General features: G+C 51.7%; 1 protein-coding gene across 9 annotated transcripts in view; it reads left to right on the plus strand.

Moving 5' to 3' along the window:
- rapgef2b (Rap guanine nucleotide exchange factor 2b) overlaps positions 1-25,666 on the plus strand; it is a 92,787-nt gene that overhangs the window by 27,520 nt on the left and 39,601 nt on the right. For all 9 annotated transcript variants that reach the window (XM_066718025.1, XM_066718020.1, XM_066718026.1 and 6 more), the window contains exons 3-6: positions 660-716; positions 8,089-8,172; positions 16,548-16,623; positions 23,887-24,054. In XM_066718025.1, coding sequence (XP_066574122.1) covers positions 660-716; positions 8,089-8,172; positions 16,548-16,623; positions 23,887-24,054 — 385 coding nt within the window. The remainder of the gene's footprint in view (positions 1-659; positions 717-8,088; positions 8,173-16,547; positions 16,624-23,886; positions 24,055-25,666) is intronic.

The raw sequence follows: 25,666 nt of genomic DNA on the forward strand, positions 1-25,666 counted from the left end.
GTCTTTTATACCCGAGCTTTAAACGCCTCTGGCACTGAAGACGCTTTTGTTTTGGCCGCTTAAGCCATTATCTCTGCAGACACGATTGCCGAGCCAGCCGTGCGTCTCCGGGTTGAGACCGAGGCTGTGCTGCAGCTCGATGCCCAGGCAGAGGGAAGACACGAAAGCAGTAAAGACGTCTATCGATGCCCCACAGCCGTCTGGGCCAAAACATACAGATTTACTCACGAATCCCATTCCAAAGAGACGAGTAAAATACTGTTTTATTTGGTGAAGTATTTTACATTTCAAATAATAAAAACAATCAAAACAAATTTTAATACTCGTGATTAAAATTTTTAGAAATCAATTCTTAAAATCACTTAAGATTTTTAAAATCTTAGTGATTTAACATAAACAAAATACATAAACAAGTGCACAAAACAACAAAACAAACGTGATTAAAGAAAACTGCTACCAACAAAAAAAAGTCAAATACATTGAAAATAACTGAAAATGCGAGACGAGTAGTCAAACCAAACACCTGGGTTTTCAGGGCGTGATATAAATACACACGCTGTTTGTCTCTCGAATGCCTGAGTGAGTCGTTACCCTGCCAGCCGGGGTGTGTCTGTTGTGTTACTGCCCTGCTCTCACGGCCCTGTCTCTTCTGTCCGCAGGTTAATGTGTGAGACCGTGCGCTACGAGCGGCACGAGGCCAACGAAGTCCTGTACTAGTAAGTATCTTCTCCGTTGTATATCAGCACAGTGATCTGCGCGTTTCCCTCTTGTGTGAATCTCCCTGACGGTTGCGTTTCCAGGTTCTGCTCGGCCTTGTGAACTGCCTGTGACAGCGTTCCTCAAGCCTTGTGCAGCTGATATATTAATTATCATTGTTTCAAAACTGTCGCAGCCCCCACCCCCAGCGCTGTGCGATATTCAAGTGCTGAAGCAGTGCGTCGTGTGTCACCGCTCTGCTCAGATGCCTTCTTCTCGGCTGCTTTGTTCTGCTCCCTCTTGGTGTTGCTCACTTTAGACAGATGGTGCAGCTGGTGATGGGACAGCGTCTGACAGCTTGTGTGAGGTTTACAAGAGACGAGTCACAGAACGCATCTTCCTCCCGTCTGTCTCGTGTGTGTCGGTAGATTGACAATCACACTCACCTGAGGTGTGAATCCCGCAGGAATATCACAGGAAAACCTCGTGCTCTTCATCTGAGTTCTCATGTTATACACGTGAATAACAAGGTCAGGGAGCGGGGATGGGCTGGGGTTGGTGTCAGGGAGAAGGGGACGGGCTGGGTTTGGGTTTGGGTTTGGGGTTGGGGAGAGGGAGAGGGGGACAGGCAGACACCCACATTAATGCTTTGTTTTAAATTAAATGTGTACACTTGGGCAGACGGGGCTGTGTGTCTCGGACGGGCTCTCAGTGCTCCCCGACACTCTGTTCGTGTCTTTCCAATCAGGCGGACTTTCCTTTCATTGCTGCTCTGCCGTGCACCGCTGTCCTGAGCCGCAGCGGACAGATCAGTGAGGCAACTTAACGCCCGTCCATCAGAGACGGTCGGTGTCCCGTCGCTGTTGACACTGTCCATTCAGACAATGCTTCCCGGCATGTCACTCTCACAGCCGGCCGTCTCCCCGACTCCAGACGCCATGTTGTCTACCCTCGCAAGTCGGACCTGAGGTTCTCTCACGGCAGTTCATTTTAGAAGATACTACGACTACGTGCCTTTTTTGATGTCGCAGGAGTGGAGAAGAAGACACGTGTTTGGACTCGAATGCTATGAATTATGCATCGCCAGCTCGGCTGTGTTTCCCTCTTTGCAACAGAAAGCAGCTTAGTGTTTTAAATAAGGCTCACAGAATTTCTCCCTCCTCATTTTTTGCTAATTTCTTCGAAGTTTATATATTTTTGCTCGTTTATTTTATTTGTCCCAGCGCCAAGCCCCCAGTGACTTGAGTTTCAGCGCCGTAACTATTTTAATCCGAAAAGAACTGCTAGAGAGAGAGAGAGCACCGATCTCGCACGTGTCACGATCTGACAATTCTCGGTTCACTAACTGACTGACTTTCCCCTGATGTTGACTCTGTTAGTCCGGTACAATGTGTAGCCCAGGTGTAGCCCTGATTCTCACCTTCTCTCTAGCTCTCTCTCTCCCCTCTATTTGCACAGTCTGTACCCAGTTTAGTGGAGACCCTCAGGGCTCCTCCTGACTGACACCATTGGCTGCCACTCACCTCCAGGAGCTCTGTGGATTCTTGTTTACGTTGGGCCTTGGAAGGTTTCCCCTCTAAGCCTTTTTGGCTAGTTCCTTCCTCCCCCCCGCCCCCCATGGGAGCACAGTTCACAGCTCTTGCAGGAGATGAAGGGAGACCCAGTCAGAGCCCTCGGGCTCACGGTCAGTGTGGATCCCTGCCATGGACTTTTCCAAGCAGACATATTTGGCGTCACTCAATTTCGTGGCGGTCCTGCCTCCACTTTGTATCTGGTTCTGGTGCCACCGGTCTCTGGTAGCCCTTAATGTGGCGGTACAGCGCTCCAAGCGGATGACTGCAGGGCAAAGTTCTTCTAAAGGCTGCTTCGGGCAGTGGCACGCAGTCGGCCGACGCCTTCCTTGGCCAGTCTGAAGTCCATTAAAGAGCTTCCACTCCTCGGACACCTTCCCCAAGCAGGAAAATGTCTCCACCGTGAAAGGTCTCAGTGTTTTCATGTATTAATTTATGCAGGCCCAGAGCCTGGAGAAATGCACCAGCCACACTCATGTGACCCGGTTTCAAAGCGTGTGTGTTCCGTCGGCGCTCGGGTCCCCTCCTTGACACTTACGCTTTTAATAGAAACGAGTTAATAAAACCACACGCCAGGTCATGTGAGGTGTCCCAAGCTCTTATCCACCGCGGCGCACACTGACGCCCCTGTGCCCCGCACTGTAGGCCTGGGCCCGAGATTTTCCAAAGCTGAGGGTCTTTGGCTGCAGTTTTTCCCTCCCCTCCTTTTCTCCCAATCGCTCTAAGCTGCTTATGTGTGAAACTGTCATCCTGGTTGTTAAAATTTGGAAATGTAAATCTCCAAACAACCCTGATTTATTTATATAAATATCTCTCTCACACAGACACATGTGTACATGAAGAGGTAGATGGAAACATAAATACATACACACAGTATGCATAAAATGAGCTTATGTGTTCACCACTGGCTCAAAGCGCCCTGTTTTCCGTTGGCGTCGAGTCTGACACGGGTCTTTATCCCAGCAGGGCGTCGGTGCGGTTCTGTGTTGACAGGTTTTTATCGCAGTGTACAGAGAGATGAGGTGACCTAATTTACAACTAGCAGAGTTCTTTTCTTTCTCTCCCTTCATTCTCTTGTGCTGAAGCCCCCTCACTGCAGCCAGCATCCCGCTCTCCTCCTCTGCTCCATTTGGTCTTTTTCTCCATTTTCTTCCTCCTTTCATCTCTCCTCCCTCCCCCGACTTCTGTCAATCTCCTCGTCCTCCTGTCCGGCACAGTCGGAGTCTGGGCCCTACACCAGGGCGCTGTGCCTTTAACCGCGGAGCCGCGCTCTCCCTTCGGGGTCTCCGGCGCAGTGAGTGAAAACAGGGATTAGGCTGGAAGTCCGCTTCCTGAATATAAAGCACACAAACTGCATCAGGAATTTAGGAGTTCAAATATTTGTCCTTTTAGCCTCGGATTTCAGCAGGTTTTTTTGGGGGTGGGGGCAAGGCACAAACTTGTGCTGGCCGCGGGCGGACGTTAACAGTGAAGGTGTTTCTTGATGAAAACTGTCAAAGATGCACCTTAATGAGGCCTATGTAAAAAAACAAAAAAAAATGAAATGGCGGAGGCGTCTGCACACTGAGAGTGGCGGAGGTAAAGACATATGCCCACATTATATTATAGAATGCATCCGTCCATTTTCAATAATGTCTCATCCAGTACAAGGGCACAGGGAGCTGGAGCCCAACCTGCTAGGCACAATCCTGTAGGGGATGCCAGGCCATCACAGGGCAAACGCACAGTCAGCCTCAGCATGCTGGAGGAAGCCAAACTTCCCCGGGAAGCCCCCCATGACTACAGGGAGAGCAGGCTGCTCTGCACAGGCAGACCCCTGAGAAGCAGTCAAACCCGGACCCAGGAGCGATTGTGCTGCCTTCCCTTTCCTGACCTGCACGGCACCTAACTCTGATGCCCAACACTGTGGGTGGGGTACTTCAGGAGAAAGTGTTGTTCATTGCTCCTCAGTGCCTCCTCTCCCTCTCCCTCAGCAGCCCTGCCATTCAATCATGCAGAGCGTGGTTTCGCTCGGTGGATCGGTCTGGGTCTGTCCCTGCCGCCCCGTGCAGCGGTCCTGTCAGATGTCTGTTGGCATCGGAGCGCTGGGCTGCTGCCAGCTCCGCACTGCAGCGTGGCGAGATCCTCCTCTGCCCGGCGCTCTGCTGGAGAGCCAGAGTGCTGTACTGCATTAGCGGACTCGGTGACCTCTGAGCGCACAGACATCCTCTGCCATCTGCGTCGATGGGGGACAGGAAACCCAGCGAAAGCAACGATGCATATCCACCAGTCCAGTCCTGTGTTGGCACGTCCATCCAGGCCTCTTCCATGCAGTGTGACAGTCAGGTGTTGTCTCTCTAATGTATGGATGTTTACATTTCTATTACATAAAGTTGTTAAAAAGGAATCAAAGCTCCATACTAGAGAAACACAATTGATGTAGTTAATTCACATGTTGGTAAATTAAGTAAGTTAATTATGGAAGTGTGCCAGGGAGCACCCACTATCGCAGCACAGGTCACGGCTGGATTGGTCTCCAGGGTCGCTTGTTCAGAGAACCTCTTTTGGTGTCCCGTCTTACAGATTGTGTGTTTGTGGCCCTCGGGGTCACCTGGAAGTGCAGGTTCTCTGATGCCGGGACGGTGTAGGGGAGCGACTGGTTAAAGTGCTCTGGCGGAGAACGGAGATCATCATTTCCCAAACAGCACAGTGCACACTTGGTCATTGTGGGGCCACTTATGGACCTCGATTCCAACGATGTGAGAGCTGTCACTGATGTCGCCTCCAGCCAGGTAGAAATCCCAGCATGCCCTGCTGCAGTGTTGGCACCAGGACCCTGCATGCCGGAGCTCAGTGCTGCCCACTGGTGCCCTGCACAATCTGACCGGTCGCCCAGGTCTTCCCTGTTCGGTTCAAAAGGTGGTGCAGAGCGATGGATCTATATTAATGTATTTTAAGTCACAGGACAAAAAAACCTCCCGCGCCCGCCGAGAATCCGGTGGCCTGAACGAGGTGATTAATGACTTGTGACGAGGCAGAACGCTGCGCCGCTTGGGCTTCTTAGTAATAATTGATCATCTGGGGGGAGAAACTGAAAAAACAACCTGCTCAACGCATCTAGGCCACCCCAGCTGCGAAATGCTACAGTACGGATTACATGCATAATACATGTCACTCCCGTACAGTAGTGGAGCCCAGAGCCCCGATCGCCCTCCTGCGAGACGCGTCTTGACAGTAATCCACTTCCTCGTGACAGTCTGGGGACAGAGAGTGGCATGCGGGGAGTTTGCTCCTGCGAGATGTGTGGGGGAGCTGACTTTCACCCACATTCATCCATTCAGTCTGTATATTGTTTTTGCAGAAGTTGGAAGTGCACTGGAAACCATGAATGCTGAGGTTGTATTTGCTCGAAGGAAGAGTAGCATTTTATATACAGAGCTATAACAATCGCAGTCTGTTATTAATGGTGCACATTTGTTAACAAACCGATCATGCAGGAATGTCTGTAATCAAGGAATGCCTATTGTTTCCCACATCTCAAATGTGTTTTTTGGCATCTACTCATGTATTTGTTATGAAACATTTTAAAAGTTCCCATCAAATATGCCTCAGGCTGCCGTCTGCCCGTCTTTTACTTCCTGCCCTCTGCTCCCCTCCCCCCCACCCCACTGCTCCATCCCAATTCCTCTTATTTCTCCGCTCGAGAGAGTACCCATAAAATATGCAGTGGGTTGTCGTCTGCCTGTTTTTTTTTTTTTTTCTTTTCCCTCGCTGCTCTTTTCTCTCTGCTCCCTTCACTGTCTCCCGCTCTCTCTGCCGGTGCCGAGCTTCTCCCACGGGGTGTTCCAGCCGCAACACCTCTCTCATAAACATTTCCATCGGCTGGGAGGGAGGGAGAGAGAGAGAGAGAGAGACCTAGTTCAGTCAAGAACGCTTCACACAGCGCTCCTGTGTTCTCTTTCTTTTCCCTCCCCTCTCTTCTCCGTATCTAAACACTCCTCTACCTGCTCTCCTCTCTGACTGGCATCTCGAGGATCGAGGTTCAAACATGGAGCCGAGTCTGCAGCTGGAGCCGCAAAGAGGAGACCCTTGAGGGACTGGGCTTTTCCACTCCTCCAAGGCCACGGGGTTCCCCAGTGTTCGCATCGCCTCGGGGTCTTCAGTATAAAAAGTAATTCGAGTCCCCTTTGGGATGAGGAATTGGGTCACCTGCGTATTCTGCCTCATGTGCAGTTTCTGACGGATGGCCTTAAAGCCAGCAGGACCCCAGCCCCTGAGCCGAGGCACGGCCAGCCCCGCTCTCCTCCAGCGGTGTGAAGCTGTGGGCCGGTGCTCGTGTGGCCTCTGTGACTGAAGCTCCTTCCTGCTGGCCTGCAAATTAAATCAGTTATCTGAAAAGGGAATTTCAGGGTGCCTCTGGCGCTGCCCTTGCCTGCACCCCCTGATGCCCGGCTCGGGGGTGTCGGGTTTCCAAGACGCGCCGCGGTGTCGAGTGTCATTCCTCTCCAGAGCTGATGCCCATTAAGTGCAGGGGAGGCGGAGGGAGATGTGGGAGTTGGGGGGTGTCAGTTGTAATCCGTGCTTAATGGTATTCGGGCTGCGGCCTCCGTCCGGTCGAATAACGGGAAGCTGCAGGGAGCGCCTGGAGGGAATTGCAAAGTGAAGTGGGTGTGCCTGGAGCCTGACAGGGGTGGGGTGGGGTGGTGTGGAGCAGCCAGGGCCTTTAGACGGGAGCAAAATCACACATGAGCTCAAACCCAATTACAGAGCAGAATAAACCTCTATTTACACTTTGAATTTAAATCCTGGACTGCAGGTTCCTGGCGGAAAGACTGATGTGCCACTAAATATTTGTGGATCTGTAGGTGGACCTTGCTCCATTACAGCAGCAGGTCAATGGACTCCCTTTAACATCATGATCGTCATACAGAGAATGATTTGATTCAACTTTCACCTACACAACAATATTCACAATCTGTGTGGGACGTATTCTAGTGTTAGGCATGCCACTGAATTGTGGAAGAGATGCCCATGAGGAAGATGAGATCTGACATAAATGCAGTTCCCAGCAGGATTACACCACTAGGGCTTTGCTGTGCCGCACTGAATATGTTAGTGACATCATCTTGACCAGCGATGCAGGGGTGGGCAGTGTCAGACGCATGTCCAAGACTTGTTAAAACTTGTTTTGGGTTTTTTATGCAAAGGATTTTCTGAAACATGAATTCAGAGTGGGGGACATCGATGGTTGTCTGCTGTGGTCCTGGAGGGGCCCCCCGTCTCAGCTGATTTACATTCCAGCTGGGCTCCTAATTGAACCCTTAATTGAGCTTTTAAATATTGTCCGATTACGACTTTTGCGAGTTGTTCTCGGCTCTGGAAATGGGGGCAGGTTGGCCAGGTGAGGAGCAGAGAAAAGGGGGCAAGAGCGAGATGGAAGATGTAGATAGAAGTGGATTGCAAGATGTATAATAATATATAGGCACTCTCAGCCTCTCGATCAGCAGGGACCCTTCTCTCGGGGGTGCGGGCCTGTGAGCGGCCCCTGTGTTGCGGCTGACGTCGAGTCGCCTCCCGCAGCGCCCCTGGGGGCTTGTGGACGACATGGTGTCACTCAGTTTCTCTGTCCTGTTGTATCTATAGATTCCTTTTCACATGTTAATTGCTACCAGCCAAGAAAGAAACAATCCAGAGAAACGCACTTGTGCCCCAAGTCCTCCGAGTGTCCTCTCCCACCCTGTGCCCTGACTGACCCTCCCTGCCTGGTGCATGTGTGCGTGTGTGTGTGTGTCAGTGCGTGTTCCTGTGTTTTCTCATTGTTTCTCTTCCCCTTCCATTCCAGCCCCGATGACATTGGCGCCTGTTGGTATATCCTGCTGTCTGGTTCAGTGTTCATCAAAGAGTCCATGTTTTTGCCGAGGAGCAGGTATGTCAGCCGCTTACAGATGCCGTCTGCATGGATACCTTGTGTTTGTCCACCTAGTCTCCTCCCTGTTTATCCACGAATCTGTGCCTGTAAGGGTGTCTCGCCGATGCTAGGAATTTGTAAGCCATTGTGGTTGGGTGGGGGGTACAGGGACACCTTCTCTGAACTAACAGATAAAATTAACCTGCACACGTCTGGAGAGGAGCAGAGTATCTGTGCGTCTCACTGTGTTGTTGGGGGCTTAAGGTCTCCTCAGTGCTGTCCTCCAGTAGGGGGGATTGTTGCTCGAGTGTGTGTTGTGTCTCCAGTGATCTCATCGTGTGTCGGTCAGTCACTGGGTGAAGTGCTGGGGAGTGTCTGAGTGGGGTGGGGGGTGTTGCTATATAAAGCACTCTCCGGTCCCCTGCCTTCCTTTCAAGTCTGGCCTTCGAGAACATGAAAGGCCGGGTGGGGGAGGCGTCTCTTCGGCCGGGCAGCTGTCTGAGGGATGCGCTGCGAATCCGATGATGGAGACGATTCCGTTTGTGGGGAAACTGAGTAGAAATGAGTCTCCAAGGCTGTCTGGCGTCACTTGGGTTAAGCTTCGGTTCGTCCCAGAGCCCAGAATACAAACTGGAGCTGGACGTCTCGGCTGCCAGGAAACAACAGAAACCCTTTGACGAGCAAACCGAAGCTAACACACATGACCTTGTGTTGACCTGTACAACAATGACCTCTTTGTGGGTCAGGTATAAGTGTAGCTTGTACTTATTTATGGATGAATGTATTTTTAAATTTGAGATTCTTACCCCTGTACTGTCTTCCACTCCTCCTCGCCCCATTTTAAGATATACAGCTCTGGATTTTTTCCAGAGCTGTATATGTATTTTTTGAAGAACACAACCATTCACACTGTAAGGCGCACACACATAGCACCTCTTCATGTTCCCTTTCCTGAACACGACTGAGATGCATCCAATTTCCACAGCCGAGGTTAAACACCGTTAAAAGTAGCTCGGGAACCTTAGTTTTTTTCCCCCTATGTTGTGCTCCAGTATTCAGCTCCCTCTTGCTACTCAGGACTATTCACTGTTAAACCTGGCTGACTTATTTCATTACTTTGTCTCCTGAACTCGCTTTACCACTTCTCCTTCATTTAATAATTCAAAACGCAGCAAGATGACTGTTTCTCTGTCTCGAAAGGAGGGTCAATCGTGAAGGTGCGAAATCTGTAAGAAAAGGAAAATAACCAGACAAAGGGACCAAACAAAAGCTCGGGCAGAAAGTGTCCCATGTGAAATGCAGGCCTCTGTTATGCTGCCTGTAAGGCAGGTTGTGATTGGCCGGTTCGTCTCCTGCATATTTCCCTGGATTTCCTGGCATGCAGAAGTGTCTAATTACCTTCACACACAGGCCGCACCGCAGAGATTCGTTTAGTCTCGCTTCCTGACGAGAAACAGTGGCGCTCTCCCCGTCAGCGGCACACTGAGCTTCCTTGTGCACCAGAGCGCCTGTTTGGTATAGAAGTATTGAGGCCATGAGTGATATAACTTAGCCAGTCACAGCACAATGGATTGATTTCCCTTTCTTTCTTTTTCTCCTTTCGTTCTGAAAATAGAGTTCAAAGCCAGAATATTCCGTCTGTTTTTAAGGCATCAGCCACGTTGTCAATTTGAGCAGCCCCTGCGCTCATTGATGTAGATTAAGCTGTCGAGACTTCATTGTGGAATGCACTGCAGTGGTAAAATATAGAAATTCTGTATGTATTATTGTGAACATGTATTTGTCTTGCAGTTGCGTTCAGTTTTCAAGATGGTGTCAATTAACCTTTTAAAACTGTACAATTGTTAAAATTTGTGTAGCTGGAGTCCATTTTAATTATATAATTGTGTTGCTGCAGAAAGGATGAAATGAAAATAAAAGTATTTCTATTGTTCAACCAAATATCAATTAAAGGTAGAATCTGTCCAGAAAAACTAGACAAACCGGCTCCACCTCGAGCCCTGTGAATGCGCTCGGGAGGATGATTTTGCACATTTAAAAGTGCTGAATTCTCAAGCTGAAGGCGAAACATTATACCTGTACCCTCTGGGCCGATGCCCTCAGGCGGCGCTTTTGCAGGAGAGCGGCGGAAACGGGAGCACACTGTCACCTTTCAACGTCGGTGACGTCACTGTGAGATGCCTTACATTGAAACTGGTTTCGTCAGCAGCCATTGTGCATGTTTTAGGCGTTGCGTTCCTTCAGATAGTCAGCAAGACTAGTGCTAGTGAAACCATTACTTTCGGTTACGATTTGTCACAACTGTCCGAAAGTGTCATGCTTGTCTGACTCATAGTCCTGTTCACACGATTGCCACAGATTAATGATTATTACTTTAATTTCAATTAGGATCGTAGTTCACATCACTGGAATTACATTTATCTATATCAATATACATGTTTATGTATGTCTGTAGCCTATGTTTGGCGTCCCCCTGTACACTTTCAGCTGCTAAAGTGTTGATATTGAGCTTGTGCCAAAGCCAAGCTGTGAAATGATAGCCTACATATTTATTGCATCAGTAATATTAATAATATGATGCATATACGATAAAACGCACTTTCATAAGAACACACTGGTTGAATGACGTCATTTCGAGTTACCCACAAATTGATAGTTTAACTGTAGCGGTTTTGGAGAAATAATGCAGATGTGTCTGTAGTTCAAATTATTGATGTGGGTTGCACTCCGACAAAAGGGCAGGACTGTGAGGGACGCCCTTGTGCTGCTGTGACAGGAGAGTTCACTAAAACGCATGGTTTTTATGTGTGTTTATTTTCACAAACCAAGAACGCAGGGCTGCTTCCTCCACAGCGCTGTGAAGAATCCCCTTTTACACTTCGGCAGTTAATAACAATATTATTATTATTATTATTATTTTTTTTTTATTGTTTATTATTACTGCTGTAAAGGGCAGTGCATTAGCCCATCAGAGAGACAGCAGTGTATTAGTGCTGCAGGAATGCGGAAGGGGGAGGACACCAGGGGACAGGCTCTCACAGCGGCCACTGACGGGGACAGGTCACTGCGGGCAGGAAATGATCCGTCCGCCGGCATGTTGGCAGTAGTCCCCTTCATCTCTGCACTCCCACAGACACACACACACACACACACAGCAGCGGGAGCTGGAGATTTACGCACAGGGAGGGAGGAGAGAGAGAGAGAGAGAGAGAGAGAGAGAGAGAGAGAGAGAGAGAGGGCGCACAGACACTCAGGAGAGCCTCACTGGGAATGCTTGTTTAAAGACCCTTGGATTGAAACCAGCGCGGCAGGGAGTGCAGTACAGTAAAGCGGGATTGGGGGACAGCGTCAGCGGCTACAGTACCGCCAGCAGCCGGAGTTGCTGGACACGGGTGGGAATTGCGTTTCAATGATCCGTCGGAGCCCTGCTTCTCCCAGGAGCGCACAGGCAGCCGCCCCGGAGCCGCTGTAAGCCGGGCTGACAGGGTGAGTGAGAGCGGCTTCCACGGAGAGCGCTTCTAAGCAGAGCGGTTGTATAAACTAGTGCAAGCGCTAATGCTGGAGTGAAAATAGACTGCATCCCGATAGAAGGGCTTTTAAACGCGAGGAGATGGCTCTTGTGTGTGTGTTCATTTCCCTCTCGTCTGTTTCATTGGGTTGTATTGTGTTGTGTTCGAGACATATCGGTGTTAAACTGACAGTGGGTAACGATCGCGGCAATGTCAAGCGGGCAGGTCTGCTGGTCCTGGTGGAGTATTTTGGGTAGTAAAGTCATGTCAGCTGTCGATTAGTTCAGCATGAGTTCATGTGCTAAGAACGGATCCCGATAGAGGCTCTGCGCTCCTGCCAGGGCTGCTCTGAGGAGCTATTACTGTGGGGGCTCTTATCTCTAGTGTGGCTTTTACATTTTATTTGTATAATCCTCCTCACGTTAAAGTCGGAGAAGCGCTGATGGCTGCAGTCCAGGGGTCCCAGGCCTGGTCCTGCAGGGAGAAAGTGTTTCTGCTCTGTAAATCAGAGGGGTGGGGGTGGTGGATGAATTTATTCCCATGAACAAGGTGATGAGCTGTAGCAGGCAGTGAGCAGCCCACGCCAGTCCTGATATGCGGACACCTGCTGGGGAGCCGCTCTGGGGACGAGGCTGACCAGTCTCCTGCCCTCCGGACAGCTCCGCTGTGGGGCTCGTCTCCTCCTGTCGTTGTCTCCAGTGTGACAGACCAGTGCTGCTGGGAGCAGTGATCTGATGGGACGCTTGTCTAAAGGCCCCAGTTGTGGACCGCCCCCCTGGGACAGCGGCAACCAAGCGCACGGGTCACTCCCCCTGCAGTCGCTGTCTGCTGCCCTCTCCGGGGGACGGTCACAGTCATGTGCAGTGATGCTTAATGCCCTGCAGTGGGGCTGAACCATGATATGATGATGATGATGATGATTATTGCTGTTATGAGTTTGTTTTAGCTGTATTTAATTACATTGTGTTGGTTTATCCAGCCTTGAACAGCGAAGTTGACAGCTGCGTGTCCTTTCAGAGGCCTTGCCAGCCACCTTTAATTCAGAACTGTGTGCTCCCGGGCTCTGTGCTCCCGGCTGGGCTCTGTGCTCCCGGGCAGTCCTGTGCCATGCCGATCCACCCCGTCCCCCAGGCTCGTGGGAGCTGTGCGCCTCTCCCCAGGGCTCGTGGCTTCAGCCCCGCAGAGCTGATGAGAGGGGCTTGTGATGAATGCGTTTACATTCCTGCAGTGAGGAATGGCATTCCAGCGGCCGGCCAAGCGCTTGTGTAACAGGAATGCAGAGGCCCTGGAGGGGGGGGGACCATCTGAGGATTTTTTTTTTTTTTTATATATATATATATATATATATATATATATATATATATATATATATATATATATAATATTGTGTAAAGAAAAATGCCTTCTTGACACACAGCTGCTGTTGTGCGAGTAGATGTGGAAGTGGGAGCGGTGCGTTTCCTGATCTTGGGCAGCGTGACGCTGAGGCTCAGAAGGAAGCCCTGAAAAATGCACGACTTTCTGCATGTCCTCGCTGTTGGAGTTGGGGACATTTAGTTGGCAAGGGTCTTATTTGCCTGTGTGCTGCGGCTCCCCGAGAGTCCAGTTCCCTGACAGCATCAGTGTCCCTGACCTGTCTCTTCTCAATGGTTTCCTCCTTGTATGTCCACACAGCTGGTGTGGTCACTTCCTGTTGTGTCACAAGGAGTTTGGTTACCATGTGCAAGGACGTGGTACAGATGTGAGATAGTGATCTGCATGCCTGCACTCATTGAGCACTGTTCCCTTCAAAGTATTTTTCTTAAAGGTGCTTAATTCTCATCAGCTTGTGTTGCAGTTTAATATATAGGGTCCACATAAATAATTTTATTTTGCATTGGTTGCATCTGATTTGCTTCCATTCTGCAATGATCTGTGTTTGCAAGGGGGGTGCGTGCGTGCGTGTGTGCGTGCGCAGCAGTACCGCGTGACAGCGGTGACCTCTGCTGAGGTAATGAGACGGTATCTGTCCTGTGCTTGCGGGCTGGACAGTGCGCTGTCCTCTGCCTAGGATGGGGCTGGTCCAGTGACCGTACACTGGAATGCCTGTCAGTGTGTCGCGCTGCCAGGCTGTTTCGGTCCCTCTACAGGCTTGTGTGCCCGACCGATGATGATGTGTAATGGAATAGGAGCAGGGAGCCCTTGACATGTTTGATCTTTCTAGTCTTCTTTCCCCCGGCGGTAATGAGGCTGTCTGTGCCGTCTACGTCTGTGTGTGTTGGGCTTCCAGGGCCACGGATTGGCGGGTCTGGAGGAGCTACGACTGCACATTAGCCAGTTAGTGTCCATGTCCGTGCTCACCGCACACGCACAATAGCACTGCGCAGACACTGCGGCACGCCGGACCCCTCCATCAGCACCGGGCCGCCTGCGTGGCTCCGCTTCTCTGAGAAAGAAAACGGTGTGTGTGTGTATATTTAGGGGCAAAACCCTTTCATCCCAACCAAAACATTTATGGCGGGTTAGGGCTCTTAAGATGCTACACCAAAGTGAAGTCTCTGCTCGTGAAGTTGCTTTGGGAAGCTGAAGGTCCAGCAGTTATTCTTTAAAAAATAGAATGTATTTATTTATTGTCATACGTCTTAGTCTCCTCCTCCCAGTTTGTGTGTCTGGGCTTCAAGTTACTGTAGAGCGGAGGTGGGGGGTGTTTAGTGTAGAGAGAGAGCAGAGGTGCTGTTTTTGAAGGTTAAAGTCATCTGTGTTTACTCGTGAGTTGACTCTGTGCGTTTACGCCGTGTGAGCGCTTTGGCAGCTCTGTGGTCCTGATACAGCCAATCTGAGCTGGAGCTGTAATGTGGGTTTGAAATATCGGAGGAATGCAGCGTCCCGGCCTGTCGGCCCCGCTCTGTGCTTCTGGGAGCTGATGGATGAGGCTGCGGGCCTTTTTCTTCCCTTTTGTGTTGTTGTAGGAAATAGGTCACCGAGGCCCGAGCGTGAATCTGCTGCCTCATCGGCCGTGCAGGGAAAGACCGGCGCTGTGCGCTCCCTGGCAGCGGGGGAGCGGCGGCTCTGTGTGCCACTGAAGCTCACTGCGGCGGTGTCAGATAGCCGCTTCCTAAGAAAGGTCAGGGTGTCGCGTGTAGAGAGGAGCGAAACATCTGCACAAGGGCAGGAGCTGCCGTCAACGAAACCCGAGGAGCCGGTTGACTGTGATTAAGACGCAGGTCGGGTAACGTCGCGTCTCATCTCTCAATTTGATTTGCTCTTCAGCTGTAGTTTATCTGTTGTTGATGGTGGCACAGCCATCATGGTGCTGGATTCCGAGCCGAGTTCGGTGTCAGGTGACCGAATTCACTTTGTTTTAACCTTCATCATCCCTTCCCCCCGCCGATACAGCGCTTTACTGGCACGAGCAGTTGAAGTGGGTCCTGCCACCAGCTTTTGTAAACAAAAGACCCACAGTGGTGCAGTGAGGGAAGCTGGTATATCTGACTCAGTAAATCGCCGCAGGCTTTTTAGAAATGTAGGGAACACGGGGTGATTTTGAAAGGTTTAGGTGACATTGATTTGCACGCAGGGAAAGATGCATGCATTTGCGTGAGCCCTGAAGAGGAGAGTGCTGTAGACTTGTCCTCAGTTTGGCTGCTTGTGCCGTCAGTTCTCCCTCCCCAGGAGACGCATCTATTATTGAGCATTGAGAGTCTGCAGTCAAGAGCAGGAGTGTGGAGGCGCCTAGGGCTGTCACTGCAGGACGCACTGTCAAACCCTGCCCTCCACTTCTCACTGTCCTCAGACTGTCCCCTGTCTCTTCCTCCTTTTCTTCCTATTTCTCCCTATTTCTCTCTCTCTCTCTCTCCCCCCCGCTGTGGGGGCCTGTCTGTGTCGGCCTGTGTGTCTATTCCTGGACAGCGTGTCCGCACCAGGGGCGCGCGTGTTACACACTCTGCCCAGGGACCTATGCCCTGAAGAGAGAGTGTGCCACAGTCTGCACGTCTGATGTTTTTGGCTGACTTTGAGGGTCTTGTTCTTTGCTGGCGAGTGAGGAGACGGCTGTGAGACTCCACTTGTCTGTGGCAGGACTCGCAGCACAATGTTGCCTCTCAGCAGAGCTGGGCTGTGATTGGTCTCTCGGTTAGAATGACCCAGTATATATGCGTGTGTGTGTCAGGTGACGGGATTGTGAACGACAATACAGCGGACAAATAATAGCAGAACCGAAATGTAATGTATTTGATCCCATCTAAGGATGCCGACCAATTGGTCGACTCAAACGGCATCCTTAGATGGGATCAAATACGCAGAGATTCGCGCAGTGCTTTCTCAGTGTGGCGCCAGCTGTCCATGTGGATCACTGTGCCGTGAAATTCTCAATGGGCTCGTCTCTCAGGGACCCTGTCCTGGGCCCTCAGTTCCCATGGGAGCATCTGTAGTGCACAGCCCCAGGGGAGAGGCGGCCCCTGCAGGGTGAGGGAGGGCCACGCCCTCGTTCATCAGGAGCTCTGAGACGCAGATGGACGACTGCTGCGTGAGACTAAAGTCGCAGCCGCTTCCATAGGGTCTCAGACTCCCCATGCAGGTCTTTAGTGGATTGAATCACTGATTTGTCTAAGTGTGCCGGTACTATTTATTATGCATTTTACTCACTGGTATTTACCTGGTATCTTATAAGATTTACATGTGCGTGTGTTTCCCTTTTGATGAATTGCATACATCTCCTATGTCACATATATGTATTGCAGCGGTGCAGCACCCATACTGACATCACATCTGAACTGGTTTTTCAGAAAGCAGCACACAGACGGGCGGGGCCGGAAGGAGCCGCGCAGCGAGAGATCCTGTCTGTCTGTGTGTGCGTGTTTGTGTTTTCCCTTGACCCTCTTTCTTCATCCTTTCTTCTCACCGCAGTTTTGGCAAGCGCTCGGCTGGGAGCTTGAGGCGGGGCTGTGAGTGCATCGTGCTGGAGCCGTCGGAGATGATTGTGGTGAGTAGTGCCTTCTTGGGGAGCCGCGGGGGGGCCTTCTGGTGCGCACATGTCTATGGCCTGGTCTGGTATTCCACCCACCTCTCAAGCATGAGCCCCATCGATGCCTCCATAGTGCTGTCCCTGGGGCCGGTTGCATAAAACTATATTAGACTGGTCTAAACCATAATTTGACAGTTAGACTAGTCTATGCAAGTTAGTCAGTTGCATAAAAATTAAGACTGAGACTTGGCCTGAAAAGTCAGCATCCTCACCCCCAGGCTGACTTGGAACTTCAGTCTATCTTTCAATTGAAAGCGCTGGCCGAGTCTACAGACAGTCACTGCTGCGGACAGGCAGGCTCCCTCTGCCCCTCTGCCCCGCACACGGCGATCCCCACAAACACCATCGCTCCCCACGCACTGCAATAACCAGCTCTATAATTTACCTGCACTTCTGTCATTTCGAAACTTTAATTTGTATTATGTTTGATTAGTAATTTTGTGCCATATTTAGCACTTTTGTTTTGCTATTGTATCCTATAGTCTTAAGTAATGGCGTTTGGCAAGGGAATAAATAATAAACTCTGCGCTGAGTTTAGTACGCGGATGTTTCCTCTTAAATTAGCATATTATTTAATTGTTTCTCCCGTCTTTTACAGACTGCACAGTGTGCACACAGTGGCTTGACGCTGTTAACTTTTTTCATTTTATCCCACGGCTTGTGTTTGAATGCGTTAGTGAAAGTTTCAGAAAATGGCGACCAAATTATACAGTTCTCTGCATTATATTTCAATAACTAGCATAGATTATCAGTTAACTGCGATCATCACTGTTAGAGAAACGTCTGCCTTTTTTTTTACTTCAGGTGTCTTAAAATTCCCAGAATGCAATGCACGATTGACTCAGTAAGACCAGTCTTATGCATCAGTCTTAACTGAGTGTCTATCGATAGTAGGAGTTATAATTATACTAAGACAAAGACTTGGTCTATGCTTGTGCAACTGGCCCCAGGTCTCTCCAGTGGAAAGCGCTGCTGTGGAAGAATCGGAACAGGAATGGAATCCTGCAGAGCTCTGGCTCCGCCCCCAGACAGTGGCTCCGCCCCCAGGGCGCAGGCTTCATTTCAGTGTATATGAATCTATGTAATGTACACACACACTGATTTTCCAATCTGCCACAATTGCCGAGAGAGGATGGTGACAGAGCGCGCAGGGAGCCATAGCGACAGCAGGGCAGACGACACCACGGCCGCTGTGGGCTCTGCGTGTCGGTTCCTGTGTGTCGGCCCCACTGGGCCATGGAGCCGTCCTCTCTGTCGGCAGGTTCAGCCTGGGGGCCCGAGGGAAGCAGGTCCGATCCCTGAGGGTTGGAGGGGTTTCTGGGTTGTGCTCCGGCTCGGCGGCAGTCGTCGTCAGGGTGGGAAGTCAAGCTGTTGACTCTGCTCTGTGTCAGTCGCCTATAAATCCTGCAGGACCCGAAGGACTGGAGTCGCTGAAACCACAGATCTGCTATAAACCATCGATGGAGTCACTGTTGACGGCATATTGGCAGCGGCGACTTCTCAACAGTGGTGTACGGACACGGTTGCGAGAGACTTTCACCCTCCTTTGGTTGGCGTTGTTTTTACAGTAACACGCTGCCACTCCTCTCGCTCTCCATGTGCCGGTGCACGGCGACCCACTTGTACTGTCTGAGCCAATAGCGGGGCCGGTGTGTGTGATCCAGCTCGCTGCCAACACCGGCTGTTCTGGATTTGAACATTCAGGACTTTGTACATCGATTCTGTTCTGTTATTTTCTTTATAAGGCTTTGTTTTTGCTGCTGTAAAGGAGTACACGACCCCTCACCGCTCTGGGCTGTTTTAAATGTCGCTTTATAGGAGTCTCGTGGGATTTAAGAACAGTTTTGCTGCGGTGTTTCTGAGCACATGCTTTATGGGGACCGGTGCGGCTGTTTGCTGAGGAATCCAGCAGCAGCATCTGTTTCAGCTCAAAGCTATAATTTCATGAAACCCCTAAACCACGCGTGACTCTGCTCCGTAGCCCATTAAACAATCGGCAGAGATCACCGTGGCCCAGGCTCGGAGCTCTGCATGGTTTATAAGCGGATCGCCCCGCCCAGCGTGCCCAGGGACCTCGGGGGGCCGCCAGGCACCCTATCCGGGGTCCGAGCACCGGCTTGAGCTTGAGCTTTGGCGCTGTAACAGTCTGAGGGGAAGGGAGAAAGAGAGAAATACAGAAGTGCAAAACCACACTGATCCGCACCCAGGGAGGCGAAGGGTCAGGGCGAGGTGCCGATTTTATAAATGACGAGTGCGTGCGTGCGTGCGTGTAAACTGTGAGTAAACGCTGTGTAGACTAGGAATAGAACCAGGCGGTGTCAATTTCCACGATCTTGGCGGTAATAAATTCAGAGGTGTGCGTTATCCCTGGGATGGAAGGGTTGAGTCAGAGGGGAAACATTTGTTCAATTTTTTCTCCCCCTCCCCCCAATTTATATGTATTTTCCTCTTTGACACTGAAGCTCTGGAGGAGTACGAAAGGATAGTCGGCCTGTGCAGAAATGTGAATATACATTAAAAGAAGAGACGAGACAGTCAAATAGACAAATAGATGCAAATGGAAGATAATCGGAGCGGCTTAGTGTTCTGTTACAATGCATGGGCTGTTCGATGCTGGATGTGGTTCTGTGGACCGTGCAGAAGAAATGACCCAAAGGTGGCCTCGTTCCCGTGCTGGAGGGACACAGGAGGGTGTGCGCATTTGTTTTTGAGAGTAAGCAGGGGATTTTTCTGTACAATAGATTTGTCTAAAATGCAGGAGGCTCAGTAATGCAAACCTGCCTGTGAAGTCTGATCTCGGTGATGCGCTGAGGCGGGCGAGGCCTTCACTTCTTTATTTGATTTTAAATGGCAGTAGGCAGTGAAGCAACTCTTAATATTGAATCGCAGGGTCTGTTCGCAAATGCTTTCACCCAAATCTCTTGAGACCTGGGACCGGGCCTCGAGCTCGGGGTTTGCCCGTCCCAAACTTCAACCGCTTTGTTTTTTTCCTCTTCCTGCTCCTGCAGTCTTCTCAGTTTTCATCTGCAGTTGTTCTCTTCGGTCATTTATTTTTTTATGCGTCTCGGGAAACGTTTCCTGTCCGTTTGTTACTCTGAGCGGGCCGTGCTTCTTGACGCAGGGACCGCCTGTCTTGGTCTGCAGGTCCACAGCATCTCTACAACCGCACAGCCCCTACACCCAGACAGAGTGGTCCTTGGGTTCACAAACAAGCGCACACACACTCTCTCTCTCTCTCACACACGCACACACGCATACACATGCACTCTCTCTTTTACACACACAGACGCACACACGCTCGCACACACACACTCTCACGCACCCACGCACACACACGCACACACTCACGCACGCACGCGTGCACGCTCTCACACACACGCACACTCTCACACTGACGCGCTCACACTCACGCACACTCTCTCACACACAGACACACACTCACACTCACGCATGCACACACTCTCATGCACGCACATGCATACATATGCGCACTCTCACACACGCACACACTGACGCACGCACTCACGCACACATGCACTCACGCACACACGCACTCTCACACACGCACTCTCTCTCACACACATACACACTCTCACATGCACACACTCACACACACTCACATTCACACACTCTCTCACGCACTCTCTCTCACGCACTCTCTCTCACACACGCACACACTCTCGCACACGCTCTCACTCTCTCACACTCACGCATGCACACTCTTACACACGCACTCACACTGACGCACACTCTCACGCACGCACATGCATACATACGCACTCTCTCACACACGCACACACTGACACGCACACACGTAGTCTCTCACGCACTCACGCACACATGCACTCTCTCACACTCACGCACTCACACACGCACTCTCTCTCGCACACACGCACTCTCTCACACACTCACATTCACGCACTCTCTCTTACACGCACACACTCACACACGCTCTCACTCTCTCTCTCACACTCACACATACGCACTCACACATACACGCACTCACACTGACGCGCACACACTCACACTCGCACACGCACTCTCACACAGACTCACTCTCACGCACGCACATGCATACATACGCACTCTCTCACACATGCACACACTGACGCGCACACACGCACTCTCACACACTCTCACACTCACGCACGCACACTCACACTCACACACTCTCTCTCACGCACACACACTCTCACACTCACACGCACTCACACTGACGCACTCACGCACTCTCTCACACGCACTCTCTCTCTTACACTCACACACGCACTCACACTGACGCACACGCACTCACGCACTCTCACACACGCACTCTCTCTCACACACGTACACACTCACATGCACATTCACGCACTCTCTCACACACGCACTCTCTTACACACACACTCACACACACACACTCTCACACTCACGCACGCACACTCTCACACACGCACTCTCACACTGACGCACACTCTCTCACACAGACGCACATTCACACATGCACACACTCTCACTCTCACGCACGCACATGCATACATACGCACTCTCTCACACATGCACACAGACGCGCACACACGTAGTCTCTCACGCACACACACGCACGCACTCACGCACACATGCACTCTCTCACACTCACGCACTCTCACACACGCACTCTCTCTTACACACACTCACGCACACTCTCGCACGCTCTCTCACTCTCTCTCTCACACATACACACACACTCTCTCACACTCACACATACGCACTCACACACATACACGCACTCTCACACTGACGCGCACACACTCGCACACGCACTCTCTCACACAGACACACACTCTCTCACTCTCACGCACGCACATGCATACATACGCACTCTCTCACACATGCACACACTGACGCGCACACATGCACTCTCTCACACGCACGCACACTCTCACACTCACACACACTCTCTCAAACACGTACACACTCTCACACACGTACACACTCACACACTCACATTCACGCACTCTCTCACACACGCACTCTCTTACACACACACTCTCGCACACGCTCTCACTCTCTCTCACACACACACTCTCACACGCACGCACACTCTCTCACTCTCACGCACGCACATGCATACATACGCACTCTCACACATGCACAAACACTCTCTCACACTCACACGTACACACTCACATTCACGCACTCTCTCACACGCACTCTCTCTTACACACACGCACACACTCTCGCACACGCTCTCACTCTCACGCACGCACACTCACACACGCACTCTCACACTGACGCACACTCTCTCACACAGACACACACTCACACATGCACACACTCTCACTCTCACGCACGCACATGCATACATACGCACTCTCACACATGCACACACTGACGCGCACACACGTACTCATGCACTCTCGCACACGCTCTCTCACTCTCTCACGCACACACACTCACACTCACACACGCACTCACACTGACGCACACACGCACTCACGCACTCTCTCACACGCACTCTCTCTCACACACGCACTCTCTCTCTTACACGCACACGCTCTCTCACTCTCTCACACACGCACACTCACACACGCACTCTCACTGACGCACACTCTCTCACACAGACACACTCACACATGCACACACTCACTCTCACGCACGCACATGCATACATACGCACTCACACACATACACGCACTCTCACACTGACGCGCACACACTCGCACACGCACTCTCTCACTCACGCACGCACATGCATACATACGCACTCTCTCACACATGCACACACACTGACGCGCACACACGCACTCACACACACTCTCTCACACACGCACGCACACTCTCACACTCACACACACTCTCACACACGTACACACTCACACACACTCACATTCACGCACTCTCTTACACACACACTCTCGCACACGCTCTCACTCTCTCTCACACACACACACTCTCACACGCACACACACTCTCACACACTCTCTCACTCTCACGCACGGACATGCATACATACGCACTCTCTCACACGCACTCTCTCTTACACACACGCACACACTCTTGCACACGCTCTCACTCTCTCACACGCACGCACACTCACACACGCACTCTCACACTGACGCACACTCTCACACAGACACACTCACACATGCGCACACTCTCACTCACGCACATGCATACATACGCACTCTCTCACACATGCACACACTGACGCGCACACACGCACTCACACACGCGTACTCATGCACTCTCGCACACGCTCTCTCACTCTCTCTCTCACGCACACACGCACTCACACTGACGCACACACGCACTCTCTCACACGCACTCTCTCTCACACACGCACTCTCTCTCTTACACACACACGCACACACTCGCACACGCTCTCTCACTCTCTCACACACGCACACTCACACACGCACTCTCACTGACGCACACTCTCTCACACAGACACTCACACATGCACACACTCACTCTCACGCACGCACATGCATACATACGCACTCACACACATACAGGCACTCTCACACTGACGCGCACACACTCGCACACGCACTCTCTCACTCTCACGCACGCACATGCATACATACGCACTCTCTCACACATGCACACACACTGACGCGCACACACGCACTCTCTCTCTCACACGATCGCAGTGCCGGTTGCACAGCGCGCGCCGCTCCCCGGGCCGTTGCCATGGCAGCGGGGCTGTGCGGGAGGCGCGCGGGACGGGCAGCGGGTGCGGGAGCGGAGCTCGAGCCTGTGCGCGCTGCGTGCATCCCCGCTGACCTGCCAGACAAAGGACTGCTGTTCCTGCCGCTGTGATGTGCGCCGGCGGCCGCGCCGCGTCGTGTGTGGAGGCGGCTCTGCCGTGCAGCTGCCCGGCTCTGCGTGTTTAGCGCCCGCAGTGCGCAGCTCCTGCCGCCCGCTCGGAGCCTCTGCGCCGGACCGGCCGCACTGACCGCGCAGGAGGATGCGCCGGATTGCGGGTCCATGTGTGTGACTGCGTGCGTGCGTGTGTGTGTGCGCGGCTTGCTCTCGCAGCTCGCCCGCGTCTGTGCCGCCGTCTCCGGCTGTGTGTATCCCGGGGCCGGGCCCGCTGTGTGTGTGCGCGCCGCGGACGCGTTATCGACCTCAGCCCGCTAATGTGCGTCTGTCTGAGCGCCGCCTCGCCGCTGCCATCACTGCGGGCTGAGCTGCGCCTGTGTGTCTGATCTCATTTGTGTTACTGATCCACTGGCCTCGCTGTCTCCGCGCACACAGGTGGACTATATGGATGAAAATGAGGAATACTTCCAGCGCCAAGCCTCTCACCGCCAGTCCCGACGGAGATTCCGCAAGATTAACCAGAAAGGAGAGAGACAGACCATCATCGACACGGTGGACCCCTACCCTGTTGGCAAGCCCCCCCTGCCCAGAGGATACCACACGGTGAGTGCTGTGCCATCGCCGCGGCTTTGTGTGGCAAGGGTGCCGGCGGGGCGGCTGCCCCTCCGCCCGGTCTCGGCTGCTGTTCACCGCAAAACGCGCCTGATGCCGCCGTGCATCGCGGTTGTGTGAGTGAGTGAGTGAGTGTGTGTGTGTGTGTGTGTGTCTGTCAGTGAGTGTGTGTGTGTCTGTCGGGGGCTGTGTGTCTGTCAGTGAGTGTATGTGTGTGTATGTGTGTGTGTGTGTGTGTGTGTGTGTGTGTCTGTCAGTCAGTGAGTGTGTGTGTGTGTGTCTGTCAGTGAGTGTGTGTCTGTCAGTGAGTGTGTGTCTGTCAGTGAGTGTGTGTCTGTCGGGGGGTGTGTGTCTGTCAGTGAGTGTGTGTGTGTGTGTCAGTCAGTCAGTCAGTGAGTGTGTGTGTGTGTGTGTGTCTGTCAGTCAGTGAGTGTGTGTGTGTGTGTCAGTCAGTCAGTCAGTGAGTGTGTGTGTGTGTGTGTGTCTGTCAGTCAGTGAGTGTGTGTGTGTGTGTCAGTCAGTCAGTCAGTGAGTGTGTGTGTGTGTGTGTGTCTGTCAGTCAGTGAGTGTGTGTGTGTGTGTCAGTCAGTCAGTGAGTGTGTGTGTGTGTGTTTGTCTGTCAGTGAGTGTGTGTCTGTCAGTGAGTGTGTGTCTGTCGGGGGGTGTGTGTCTGTCAGTGAGTGTGTGTGTGTGTGTGTTTGTCTGTCAGTGAGTGTGTGTCTGTCAGTGAGTGTGTGTGTGTGTGTCTGTCAGTCAGTGAGTGTGTGTGTGTGTGTCAGTCAGTCAGTGAGTGTGTGTGTGTGTGTGTGTCTGTCAGTCAGTGAGTGTGTGTGTGTGTGTCAGTCAGTCAGTGAGTGTGTGTGTGTGTGTGTTTGTCTGTCAGTGAGTGTGTGTCTGTCAGTGAGTGTGTGTCTGTCAGTGAGTGTGTGTCTGTCAGTGTGTGTGTGTGTCTGTCGGGGGGTGTGTGTCTGTCAGTGAGTGTGTGTCTGTCAGTGAGTGTGTGTCTGTCAGTGAGTGTGTGTCTGTCAGTGAGTGTGTGTGTGTGTGTGTGTCTGTCAGTCAGTGAGTGTGTGTGTGTGTGTCAGTCAGTCAGTCAGTGAGTGTGTGTGTGTGTGTCAGTCAGTCAGTGAGTGTGTGTGTGTGTGTTTGTCTGTCAGTGAGTGTGTGTCTGTCAGTGAGTGTGTGTCTGTCGGGGGGTGTGTGTCTGTCAGTGAGTGTGTGTGTGTGTGTGTTTGTCTGTCAGTGAGTGTGTGTCTGTCAGTGAGTGTGTGTCTGTCAGTGAGTGTGTGTCTGTCAGTGTGTGTGTGTGTCTGTCGGGGGGTGTGTGTCTGTCAGTCAGTGAGTGTGTGTGTGTCAGTCAGTCAGTCAGTGAGTGTGTGTGTGTGTGTCAGTCAGTCAGTGAGTGTGTGTGTGTGTGTCAGTCAGTCAGTGAGTGTGTGTGTGTGTGTGTCTGTCAGTCAGTGAGTGTGTGTCTGTCAGTGAGTGTGTGTCTGTCGGGGGGTGTGTGTCTGTCAGTGAGTGTGTGTGTGTGTGTGTTTGTCTGTCAGTGAGTGTGTGTGTGTGTGTCTGTCAGTCAGTGAGTGTGTGTGTGTCTGTCACTCAG

Source organism: Amia ocellicauda, chromosome 12 (genome assembly GCF_036373705.1).
Source record: "Amia ocellicauda isolate fAmiCal2 chromosome 12, fAmiCal2.hap1, whole genome shotgun sequence".
Lineage (NCBI taxonomy): Eukaryota > Metazoa > Chordata > Actinopteri > Amiiformes > Amiidae > Amia > Amia ocellicauda.